General features: G+C 47.5%; 1 protein-coding gene across 3 annotated transcripts in view; it reads left to right on the top strand.

Annotated features, from left to right (window-relative positions):
* TC2N (tandem C2 domains, nuclear) overlaps nt 1-10399 on the top strand; it is a 92838-nt gene extending 82439 nt beyond the window's left edge. For all 3 annotated transcript variants that reach the window (XM_040333332.1, XM_040333333.1, XM_040333331.1), the window contains 2 exons: nt 138-337; nt 10020-10399. In XM_040333332.1, coding sequence (XP_040189266.1) covers nt 138-337; nt 10020-10133 — 314 coding nt within the window. In that variant the 3' untranslated portion in view covers nt 10134-10399. The remainder of the gene's footprint in view (nt 1-137; nt 338-10019) is intronic.
* Nucleotides 10400-12364: the final 1965 nt, after the last annotated feature.

Here is a 12364-nt window from a genome sequence, read left to right as displayed (position 1 = left end):
AATTTGGGTGAACCCCCGCTTTAACCCAAAAAGTAGGTTTCAGGGAATTTGAGCTCAGGATAAAAGTTTTAGCAGAAAGAGGAGCCCTCCCGCACACACAATGGTAACCTCCACTGCTTTGCCCGCTGTTCCTTCAGGTTTCTACGTCAAGGCCGAAATGTTCAGTATAGAGGGGCTCCTGTACAAGAAGAAAACACGATCGTTAAAGCAGTCGAATGGACAGGTGAACTGGGGGGAGAACATGCTGTTCCCATTGACACAGAAAGAAGAAGGAATTAACTTTCTTATCAAACTGTATAGCCGGAGTTCCGTCAGAAGGAAACATTTCATTGGTCAGGTAATGGGCAATTTATCACCATTGCATTTCAGAGCAAAATTGGAATGATTATCTGTCTTGTAGATAAAGCTGGAGGGAGCCGCTAGAGCAGTGATGGCGAACCTTGGCACCCCAGATGTTTTGGAACTACATTTCCCATGATGCTCATGGACTCTGCAATGTAATTGAACATCATGGGAAATGTAGTTCCAAAACATCTGGGGTGCCAAGGTTTGCCATCACTGCGCTAGAGGATAGTTCTTCATCGGCTGACCAGAGAAATCGCTAAGGGTACATTAAAACTTGGGATTGCATCCAGCCTGCGATTATATGCTAGAACTCCAGCATGGTAACCGCAATTAACAGAATGTCCAGAGGTCCGGTTATGTGATCTGGCTCCCCTGTGTCAGCCAGAGAAGCGAGCACCAAAAATGTCTGGGGCACGGGAGCCTATAGGTGACATCACCCTAAGCAGGTATTCCCAGCCGTTGTTGATCGTCTTCTCTCCTCCCCTGCAGCTGCCTGGGGGGGGGGGGGGGGGGGGTTAGAACTGGACCAGAGCAGACTTAAAATAGGAAAGTGTACATAATTAAAAAAAAAAAAATTACACAGGTTGGACAGCATAGGTGTTGAGGGTGGGACATTTAAAGACTGGTTAGGGTGAACCTAGATTATAGCTTTAAGTCAGAGGTCTCCAAACTGCGGCCCTTTGTTTGCCTTTATCTGGCCCTTGGGGAACCATTCCATCCACTGACACCAACAATGGGGCATATGGAGCACTATCAAAAAGGACACAATACCTTCAGTTGATACCAACAATGGTCTACTTTTTCTCCCACTGACACCAACGATGGGCCACTATTCCTCCCACTGACACCAACGATGGGCCACTATTTCTCCCACTGACACCAACGATGGGCCACGATTTCTCCCACTGACAGCAACAATGGGCCACTATTTCTCCCACTGACACCAATGATGGGCCACTATTTCTCCCACTGAAACCAACAATGGGCCACCATTTCTCCCACTGACAGCAACAATAAGCCACCATTTCTCCCACTGACAGCAACAATGGGCCACTATTTCTCCCACTGACAGCAACAATGGACCACTATTTCTCCCACTGACAGCAACGATGGGGCAGTATTCTTTCCATTAACACCAACAATGGGGCACTATTCTATTCACTATTCCCATTCCTCCAGGGCATGGTTTACTCCATTCCTCCAGGGCATGGTTTACTCCCACTGGACACCAAGACATTTTCTACTCCCACCAACCCTAGTCTGGCCCTCCTAAAACCTGAAGGACAGTAAACTGGCCCTTTGCTTAGAAAGTTTGGAGACCCCTGCTTTAAGTAATAGCGGCAGAAATTTTTAAAATGTTCTGCTCCATTGGGGGTGTGCAAACGAACTGTTTAATTACCAATAGTAGCACAATGCTCCAAATTGTTTGTGCAATCATTTGATACCACAAAGAAACTGCATGAGTTTTGATTGTCAGGGATTTGTTGTTGTTCAGTCGCGTCCGACTCTTTGTGAACTCGTGGACCATTGCGCACCAGGCTTTTCTGCTTGCTTAACTTCATGTTCATTGTTTCGATGATGCTATCTAGCCATCTTGTTTTCGGTCGTCCTCTTCTCCTTTTTCCTTCCAGGTTTCCCAGCATCAGGGTCTTTTCCAATGAGTCCTCTCTTTGCATTAGGTGGCCAAAGTATTTGAATTTCAGCTTCAGGATCTGTCCTTGCAGTGAATATTCAGGGTTTATTTTCTTCAAGATTAACTGGTTTGAGCTTCTTGCCATCCAAGGGACTTTCAAGAGCCTTCTCCAACACCATAGTTAAAAAGCATCAAGTCTTTGGCGTTCAGCTTTCCTTATGGTCCAACTGTCACAGCCATAGGTTACTACTGTGAATAACATAGCTTTGGCTATACAACACTGTCGGTAGGGTGATGTCTCTGATTTTTATGTTGTCTAGGTTTGGCATTGCTTTCCTCCCCAGAAGCAAGAGTCTCTTAATTTCATGGCTATGGTCACCGTCTGTCGTGATCTTGGATCCTAGGGAGATAAAATCTGTCACTGTTTCCATTTCTTCTCCTATTTGCCAAGGAGTGATGGGACTGGTTGTCATGATCTTAGTTTTCTTAATATTCAATTTCAGGCCAGCTTTTGCGCTCTCTTTCACCCTGATTAAGAGACTCTTTAGTTCTTCTTCACTTTCTACCATTAGTGTGGTATCGTCTGCATATCTCAGGTTATTTCTCCTGGCGATCTTAAAAGTGATTGTAAAGTCTTGTTTTTTTTCTTCTATGAAAATAAACTTGTTATACTTACCTGCTCTGTTGCAGTGGATTTGCACAGAGCAGCCTGGATCCTCCTCTTCTCGGGTCCCTTTTCTGTGATCCTGGCCCCTCCCTCCTGTTTAGCACCCCTACAGCAAGCAGCTTGCTATGGGGGCACCTGACCTGAGTCACAGCTCCATTCAGACACAGAGCCCTGACCGCCCTCTCCCCTGATTGGCTAGCTGAATTTGACAGCAGCAGGAGGCAATGGGGCCGCTGCTGTGTCTCAGCCAATCAGGAAGGAGAATTATGGACGACGGAGACACTCGTAGACATCGCTGGACAGAGAGGGACCTTGGGTAATTGTTAGGGGGGCTGCTGCACACAGAAGGCATAGAATGCATTAAAAGAAGTTCAGCCTGAGTTCGTTTGGCTGGGCTTCTCCTATGGGTCACAGGTGTGCTGTTAGTTTTGCACTCCTGTGACCTGTTTTCAGCAGAGAGCGTGCTGAAGTCCGCTCTCTGCTGACGTCACAGGAATCAGTCCAGGCCCCGTGTCCATGGGCGTCCGCTGAAATTTTTTCAGAGGGGGGCACTTTGGCAGCGGCGATACACAGTTGCATTTTACCCTTTCTTCGACCGCTAGCAGGGGTTAAAAGCGCCCCCCCCCCACGTTAATATGGAAAAACACCCCACTGTGCCCCCTGCATCTTTCAATATCTCTTTGTCACTACTGTGTACCCCCTCTCCACAACTGCACCTCTGGACCCCTTTACATTACACAGCACCTTACAGCTCTGGACCCCTTTACATTACACAGCACCCTGCATCACTGGCCCCCTTTAAATTACACAGCACCCTGCATTACTGGACCCCTTTACATTACACAGCACCCTGCATCACTGGCCCCCTTTACATTACACAGCACCCTGCATCACTGGACCCCTTTACATTACACAGCACCCTGCATCACTGGACCCCTTTACATTACACAGCACCCCTTTCCCTTGACTGAAACACTACACTATATCGACAGTATATTTGTTTCAAGTCTAAAAGAGGAATCTTTTGGAATGAGGGACAAATGGATTTGATTCCAGAAGAGGGACAGGCACTCTAAATAAGGGACAACTAGAGGGGAGGGAAGTGCTGCAGTCACCGCTTAAATCGGACCCAGGGCCAGTTCGGCCCTGCTCCTGGCTCTCCCTGGCGATTCCAGGGGGGGCAAACGACCCCCCTTGCCCTATGGAGCGGACGCCCATGCCCGTGTCATCACGACAAAGTCTGGATCCGCCGGGTGCCTGGACTGACACCCATCTCAGCGAGCCACTGAGAGCCTGAGATGGCCACTCCCTGCTCCTCCACAGCTCAGCACTCCAGTGAGTGTGGAGGAGCCTAAAAGAGGAATCTAGTCAGCAGCTCTCCGCTCTGGGAGCTGTGAGAACCAAGCCATCGGCTATGTTCGATCGCTCGGTTCTCAGTGCAGAGGCACCGGGGGACCGATGCTGCATCCACCTAGGCAAGTATGAATGGGCAAAAAAACACACTTCTCGTTTAAGATAAAAAAAAAATTCTGCCTTTACAACCACTTTGATTCTGGCTAGTGATAAGTCGATCCTGCCATTTCGCATGATGCACTCTGCATATAAAAGTTAAATGGCAGTATTTAAGGCAATGGCCATTGATTTTAGTCAAGTAAGACTACTAGCAAAAAATAACCCATGTGCGTCATAAAATCTGGCAGAGAGGTTATTTACTTTGCGTTTAGTAGAAAAAGAAAAAAAAAAAAAAAAAGGCACAGATTTCCTCTCTCCAGCAACAAAACTTTCTTTCATGGGGTATGCACAAAGCGCTCAGCTATCGAACCAGGGCGATTGTTTTACATTGCTCCTTAAAAAGAAAAAAAAAAATTCCAGGAGAAGGAAATGTCACTTGTATAAATTACAGGAGGGGCAGATGCAGATTTCACTCTCTTAAATGTAACCCATTCATCCATTGTGCTACTTAAATACACCTTAAGGTTAAATAGTCGGTGTAACAGTCAGGATTAGTTTACACTGGTGACAATAACATGAAACAAGATACCACATGGGGGAAACTGAGCCGTTGTAAGGGATGTGAAGGATACTGAATATAAGTGACTTCGTGTGTGAGCAACAACCTATACAGAGATTATGTGGCAACTGGTTTTCAAATCTGCAGACATTTGGGTTCAGGAGTCCAGAAAGTCTGAACAATTCAAAATTGAAAACCCAATTGATGGCAGATTTGAAAACATTCACCAAACTGGCTTCTGCTGGTCTGGATTATTTCTCTCACACTTTCTTTTCTTCATTTCCCTTCCTATGTTTTTTTCTCTGATCTTTTATAATGGACCTTATTGAGAGGAATATCAAAACGTGGCACCAATAAAATTTGAAAAAGTCATCTTTCAATTTGCCCTTTCATGGCAAAATAGATTCTCTCTACACCAGTGGTTCTCAACCTTTATAGTGCCGTGACCCCTTGATAAAATTTCCCAAGTTGTGGGGACCTACTAACAGTAAAAATTTTCGTAGCATGGGTTGTCAACACCCAAGGCAAGACAAATAATTTGCGCCCCTTACATTTGTGAAGTATTAAAACCCCTTATGGTACATTTTAGTATGTACCACCATTTGTTCTCCATTCTTTCCCTTTTATCTCTCTATCCTAAATGTCTTCTTTATTTCCCCCATCCCTCAAGCTAGCCATCTTTCTTGCTCTCTCTCAATCTTTCTCTCCCTTTTTATTTGTTGTTCCCCCACGTATTCTCTATTTTTATTCCTTCCCTTACTCCTTGGGGGTGGGAGAGTTGGGATGAGTGGCAGTGCGGGTGGGAGAGTTGGGATGAGTGGCAGTGCTGGTGGGAGAGTTGGGATGAGTGGCAGTGCTGGTGGGAGAGTTGGGATGAGTGGCAGTGCTGCGGGTGGGAGAGTTGGGATGAGTGGCAGTTCGGGTGGGAGAGTTAGGATGAGTGGCAGTTCGGGTGGGAGAGTTGGGATGAGTGGCAGTGCTGGTGGGAGAGTTCTGATCAGCCAACATAGGTGCTCTTGATCAAGGTCATTTGCTGATCTGAGAACTGTAGTGGGGACTTTTAATGGGAACTATCATCACAGGTAGTGTTGCTCACTATGTCTCCCACTTCACATTTCTCACCAGTCTGCTGACCTAAAGTCTCTGCCCCCCCCCCCCCCCCCCCCCCCCATGTTGTGAACTGAATGGGTGGCTGCAAAGAGGACGAGTGGGCGGTTTTCAGCATCACCACAACAGAACATACATTTTCAGCCACATAAATCTATTCATTAACCATATAGGGGGGTGGCGAGGATAGAGGGGGCGCCCGTGCACCCTTAATGTAAGGGTGCAACGTGCACAGGAGGCTCTAGCAGCAGTTTGTCTCCAGAGCAAGGAGCCCTGAACCACCATGCCTTGACAGTACACACCCGCACCATCAGGCCACTGGTCTCCAGTAAGATGTGGACACTCTTCAAAGCCCCCGGACTCTAGAAACCCAATCCAGAAATGACCAGTCCTGGGTTAAACTGCAAAATCAGTTTTCATCACTCTGAATAGACAATCTAGAGCCCCTCAACCTGCATCAGTGATAACCCTGTGTGATATATACCTTTACTGACACCATGACAAGGCACGGCTCTGTCACGCTGTGGATGGGGGAAAGTAATTAATATTTTCTCATTTGTGGGCTGGACAAGGGAAAGTTGAGGCCTGAATGGATAGGTAAACAGAGCACCACACCGATGGTTTTAAAGTCTGAAAACATTTATTTCTTGATAGATGTGTGATGTGGATGCAGAGTTAGAAGCTTCATGCCTCCCAAAACTCTTTAAAGACTCCGGACTCTAGAAACCCAATCCAGAAATGACCAATCCTGGATTAAACTGCAGTGCAAAATCAGTTTTCTGCACTCTGAATAGACATCCTAAAGCCCCTTACCCTGCATCAGTGATAACCCTGTGCGATATATATTGTGACAAGGCAGCCCTGTCACACTGTGGATGAATTGATTGATATCCTCTCATTTCACTTGTGGGCTGGACAAGAGAAAATCAAGTCTTGAATGGATAGCTAAAGAGAGCATCCACACCGATGGTTTTGAAGTCTGAAAACATTTATTTATTGATAGATGTGTGATGTGGACGCAGGGTTAGAGGCTTCATCCCTCCCAAAACTCTTCAAAGACTCCACACTCCCGAAACCTAATTGAGAAGTTTCCAATCTTGGAGAAAAAAAAAAGCAATTTTTCTTCACCCCGTATAGACATCCTTGAGCCCCCTCAACCTGCATCAGTAATAATGCTGTGTGATATACACCTTTACTACCTTTTATAGCACTTGCAGATCAAGACCTCTCTCCTGCCTGTGTATGGGGGAGGGGACCTGTACACTTGGAATTTGTGGTATACTTGATTACTTGGGGAGCCACAGTCCATTCTGAACATTGTGTCCGGGTTTCAGATGGTCAAACCTGGACACATGATTTAAAACCCAAACTGTCCAGGTGAATCCGGGACAGGTGGCAACCCTAACCACACCAATGGTTCTGCAGCCTGAATATATATTTTTTCTTTATAGAAGATAACAAGCCAACATTTTTCAGGGGCGTACTTCAAAATTTGCAGGAAGATAGGCTATCAATTTAGTAGATCTGCCCTACTGCAAAAACACCTTGATGTGCAAAGCTCTTTGTTTTGGGTTGGTCCAAACCTTGTACCAGCTTTTAGCCTCCACAGAAAATCCTCTCTAGATGGGCTCACTCAAGGCAGATTTCTGATATACGTCTGCTCCTGGGAATTCACATATTGGCGTAATTGGAGTCTCTGGGACTGGATCCAGTGAAGGACAGTTTGTAATTTGGAATACAGAGACGAGGAGAAGACAATATGAGAGGGGTAATCTTGTGTTTTGTACTCTGGGCTTAGTAACAGAGCCGCTTTTCAGCGTCCCGAACACTGGGTCCTCTGTGTAACGAATTCAATACGGCAGACAAGGCTGGTGCGCTCGCGTTCTCTCCCCTCGTCTTGAGAGGCAGCCAGATTCTCTGCAGAATTCGGGTAAAGTTCAACGACACGGGATGGAGGGAGACATGCAGGTGCGCCTGTGGTGGAAACATCTGCGGAGAACTCCTATATGAGCCCATCATTCAGGAATTACACCTACATCCTGCTGTGTATTAATGATATACTAGAACTTGTAGAGAATAGTACATGTGAACTCATCTTGGGAAGCAAAAAAAAAAAAAAATCTCCAAGCAAAAGTTAAGCCAAACTTACAGCCAAAAACAGCAAACTTGTTGGAATAGATATGGAGACTGTTGCATGAACAGATTTTTTTTAACGCTCGTCAATTTATACTCCCCCCCAACCATACTAAATAGCGCAAAGGTGACACTGACATTCAGATCAGCTCCACTGCAGCCTGCACATTAGACTCTAAATGTTGTTCAGGCAGGAGTGCAGTGCAGGAGAAAGGTCCTGGATGGTAGAAATATGTTCCCGCTGGTTAGGTTATGTTCTCTTTAACCACTTAACCTCCGGACCATATTGCTGGTCAAAGACCAGAGCACTTTTTGCGATTCGGCACTGCGTCGCTTTAACTGAAATTGCCCGGTCGTGCGACGTGTTTACCAAACAAAATTGGCGTCCGGAGTAATACCAAATGGTACCAAAAGCAGTCATAAAAACATGTAGCCAAGTATGATACTGGTATAAAAATGTGTACAATGATACCACTGCTGAATCCAGATGAGGAGAGGTTAACATCAGTCCGTCGGCATGTAGATGTCCCATGAAGGGAACTATCACAACTCCCAGTGGATGGTTGTAGAATCCCAGGTTGATAGAGGGAAGTGATAGAGGGAAGTGATAGAGGGAAGTGCAACAGCCCTTGCGTGTGGCAGATAGTAAGGTCCCGCCGGCATGCAGATATGAAGGCACAGCAAAGGAGCCCTTCAGATGGACACGGCAAGCCCCGCCGGTGTCCGTGACGTTATTGGATCTCCGACGGAACTCCCTGAAGACCCAGAAGCCGGCGGAGAGGTGAGTACCAATCAAAAAGATTTTGATCGATCAAAAAAATTAATGATTAATCGATTAATTAAAAGTTAATTTTCACAGCCCTAAAAAATTGTAATCAGTAACAGCCCTAATTAATATATATATATATACCAAACATTTCCCCGAGTACTTGTACTCGGGGGAAATGCTCCGATGCCTCACCCGATACCTGGGCAGTCAGGGTGATCGGTGCGGCAGGGGAGTTGCAAGTCTTCTCCGTGCCGTCTCCCCCCCCCCCCCCCCCGTGCTCCGTGTGCTGCCTTCTTCTTCTCCCCCCGTGCTCCGGGTGCTGCCCCCTCCATGCCGTCTTCTCCCCCCCTCCCCCGTGCTCCATGTGCTGCTGCTGCCTTGTCCTCCTTGTCCTTGACTTCCTTCTAAAGTGTATAAAAACTTGTATTCTTGTTGAATAAGCCGGCGGTTTACTTAAAGTGGAGTTCTGCCAAATTATTATTTTTTTAAGTCAGCAGCTACAATTAAAAGAAGGACACTTACCTGTCCAGGGCGCCTGTGATGTCAGCACCCGAACTGTCCCTCGGCTCTCGGGTGGAGGCGCCGCCATCTTCGGTAAGGGAATCAGGAAGTGAAGCCTACTGCGCATGCGCGACTCATGCTGCACAATCCCACTGGTCCCTGTTGTCTTCTGGGACCTATGTGTCTCCCAGAAGACAGCGGGGGGATGAAGGAGGCGCTGGAAGTGGTGTAGATAGCCGTGGGTGGCTCGGCCATCTATGCCCGGAAGCAGGAGCAAATACCCGTATTAAAGCAGAAGTTCCAATTTTTGGGTGGAACTCCTCTTTAACAAGATCTTTTCACAAATGATCATGGATTTGGTAATCCTGTACATCAGGGGTCTGCAAACTTTTCAAATGAAGGGCCAGTTTATTGTCTTTAGAAGGGCCAGACTGTGGCCAGCGGGGGCAGAAAATGTCCTGGGCTTGGCATCAGTGAGAATAAATATGGCATCAGGGTTGGTGGTCAATTGGAGGATGAGTAGTGCCCCTATTAGTAGGAGGAATAGTACCCATCATTGGTATCAGTGGAAGAAATAGTCTCTCCTTGTTGGTGTCAGTGGAAGGAATAGTACCTCATATCAGTGAGAGGGATAGTGCCCTAGGGCCGGATAAAGGCTAGCAAAGGGCCACATCTGGCCCTCGGGCCGCAGTTTGGAGACCCCTGCTGTACATCATGGTTGCGTTGTGTAATCATTACTTTACGATTGAATCTCTAAAGAATATTGATATGTATGCAGCATTCAAAGTGATTTACTGATGACATCAGTGGCCTATACTGGAGAGTTGGTATAACCCATTCTTCTTCTCCTCAGGTGTGGATCAGCAGTGACAGTAACAGCAGTGAAGCGGCAAATCAATGGACGGACACAATCAGCCACCCAGAGAAGGTGGTCACTGTATGGCATAAACTCAACCTCTCCACTTAGGGAATGGGACAAGTCATGACTTTTGTAATGGACCCGCCTGCCCCTCCAGGGGACTACAAATAAGGCCCTATCCCGGGCCGGGTGTCAGAACTGGATATAGGAGCTCCAGGGTGGACCCCGTTGTGCCAGAAGAAGTTTTTTTTCAGGAGGGAATAATCACCTCGGTCTAGGACACATTCAAAGCGCCTGTTTCTATGGATTTATGTCAAGACAGCGGCAAGTCAAGGTTGTGGATTACCTCAATATACAACAAGATGTTTTGTAAATGGCCAATTTAGTGTCAATTCTTGATTTCACCTTTTTTTTTTGTTGGTTCAGTTCATTGACATACATTGGTTAGGAGCGAGCAAAGACAGGCAAGAAAATCAAAAATACCTTTAAGGTTCATTCACATTAGCAGTTGAGGGGGTGGTAAAAACATGTGGCCGAGCGTTTTTTTTTGCTGCCCCTTAACTGCTCCCCTTTAGCTGGAAAAACAGCGGCCTGGAGTGTACACATGCCGTGGCCGCAGTGCTTTTATGGCAGAAATTATAATCCCAGTCGGGTTCAGTGAATTGCTACTGCTCACCAAAAGGCGACGCATTCAAGTGAATGGGGCTGCACTGCCGCAATGCGCCATGTTGCAGAGTAGTAGTCTGGCATTTAGGGGTAAGTGGTGAGGAGGCAAACTCAAACACTTTGGGTGCCCCAATGAGAGTAGTAATGCAGTGCACATAGCGTGCCGCAGCAAAATATGGTCGTGGCGAAATTGATTTTGCTGACATCGTCACCCTGCCCCCCCAAGTGATGCCTAACCTTCTCCCAGACAGCTGCCTGTAGCCAGGGCTGTCTTAATGAGAGGGCACTGCCCAGGGGCCCCAGCTGCATGGGGGGCCCCTGCCCTTTCCCCAAAGCAGCTGATCCTTGAGCCCGGGCTTCCCCCAGCACTCTGACCCCTCTACACCCTAGATGTCCCCTACCTACCTGATTTATGTTTACCTGCACGGTCTCCATTGTAGGGGGCCCCAGAGCATTACTTTGCCCAGGGGCCCATGATGTTATGAAGACGGCCCTGCCTGTAGCTGCTGAATCGCAACAGATTTGCGTGTGACCATCTCGGTTACTTGGGGCGCAAAAGCCTGGTCTGATTAAATGCGTCTACAGGTAGTGTAAACAAAGCCTTACAGCGCTCATAAAAACCTCCAGCAATTTGGGCTCCTCCAGCCACCGCCTCCCTCAACCTCTGCTGGCACACACTGCTCCTGCCTGGCTGGGTGTTGGGGTGATTCCCTGCTAAAAGCAGTAGAGGCAACACCCAATTCTGACAGCAGAGGGGGTGGTGGTCAGAGGAACGTCCCCCCTACTGGATCTTTCAATTGGGGTTACAAGTATTATTTATGCAGGAGCTACGTCTATCAGCATGTACCGTATTTATCGGGCTATAACGCGCCCCAGGGGTATAGCGCACACCCCCGAATTTGAAGGAAGATTCCTGCAAAAAAAAAAATACTTACAGTTTGGATGCCCCTCGTCGGTGTCTTGCCCGTCGTCCATCGCGTCCTGCCCGTCGTCCAGCGCGTCCATCGGCGGCCTCGTCCGGTCCGGCGTCCTTCTGCGGCCATCCCCGCTTGATCCCCGCTTTGTTCGAACCACTGCGCCGACATATACTGAGCGGAGTACACTCGTGTATAGTCGGGCGGGCTCGGCTCCTCTCGCGTAAACGACGTACAGGACGCACACGACGTGACCGCGAGAGGAGCTGAGCCTGCCCGACTATACCCGAGTGTACTGCGCTCGGTATATGTCGGCGCAGTGGTTCGAACAAAGCGCGGGAAGCAGGTATCGGCGTTTATCGTGCACCCACGATTTTGCCCTGTTTTTCAGGGCAAAAAAGTGCGCGTTATACGCCGATAAATACGGTAACTTGCTCTCAGGGCCGTCTTAATAGCATCATGGGCCCTTGGGCAAAGTAATGCACTGGGGACCCACCAGCTTCCCCCCAATCTACACACCTACTTTCAAGAAATAAAGTATAAAATAGTTGATAGAATTAAACATATATTCATAAGTACTTTCAATTAAAAAAAAAAATCGATTTTACAAAAGGAAAGCATTCCATAGATCAAAGACTAGTCAACACAAAGGGCACAGTACAGGGGGGGGTGCAGACAGGGAAAACAGTACAGGGGGATCAGGAGGGCACAACACTGGGATCAGGAGGGCACGGTATAGGCTCTGGGACGCTTCCCGGG

This window comes from Rana temporaria, chromosome 13 (genome assembly GCF_905171775.1).
Source record: "Rana temporaria chromosome 13, aRanTem1.1, whole genome shotgun sequence".
NCBI lineage: Eukaryota > Metazoa > Chordata > Amphibia > Anura > Ranidae > Rana > Rana temporaria.
The sequence above is the reverse complement of the archived record's forward strand: the minus strand, read 5'-3'. Positions and strand labels throughout refer to the sequence as shown.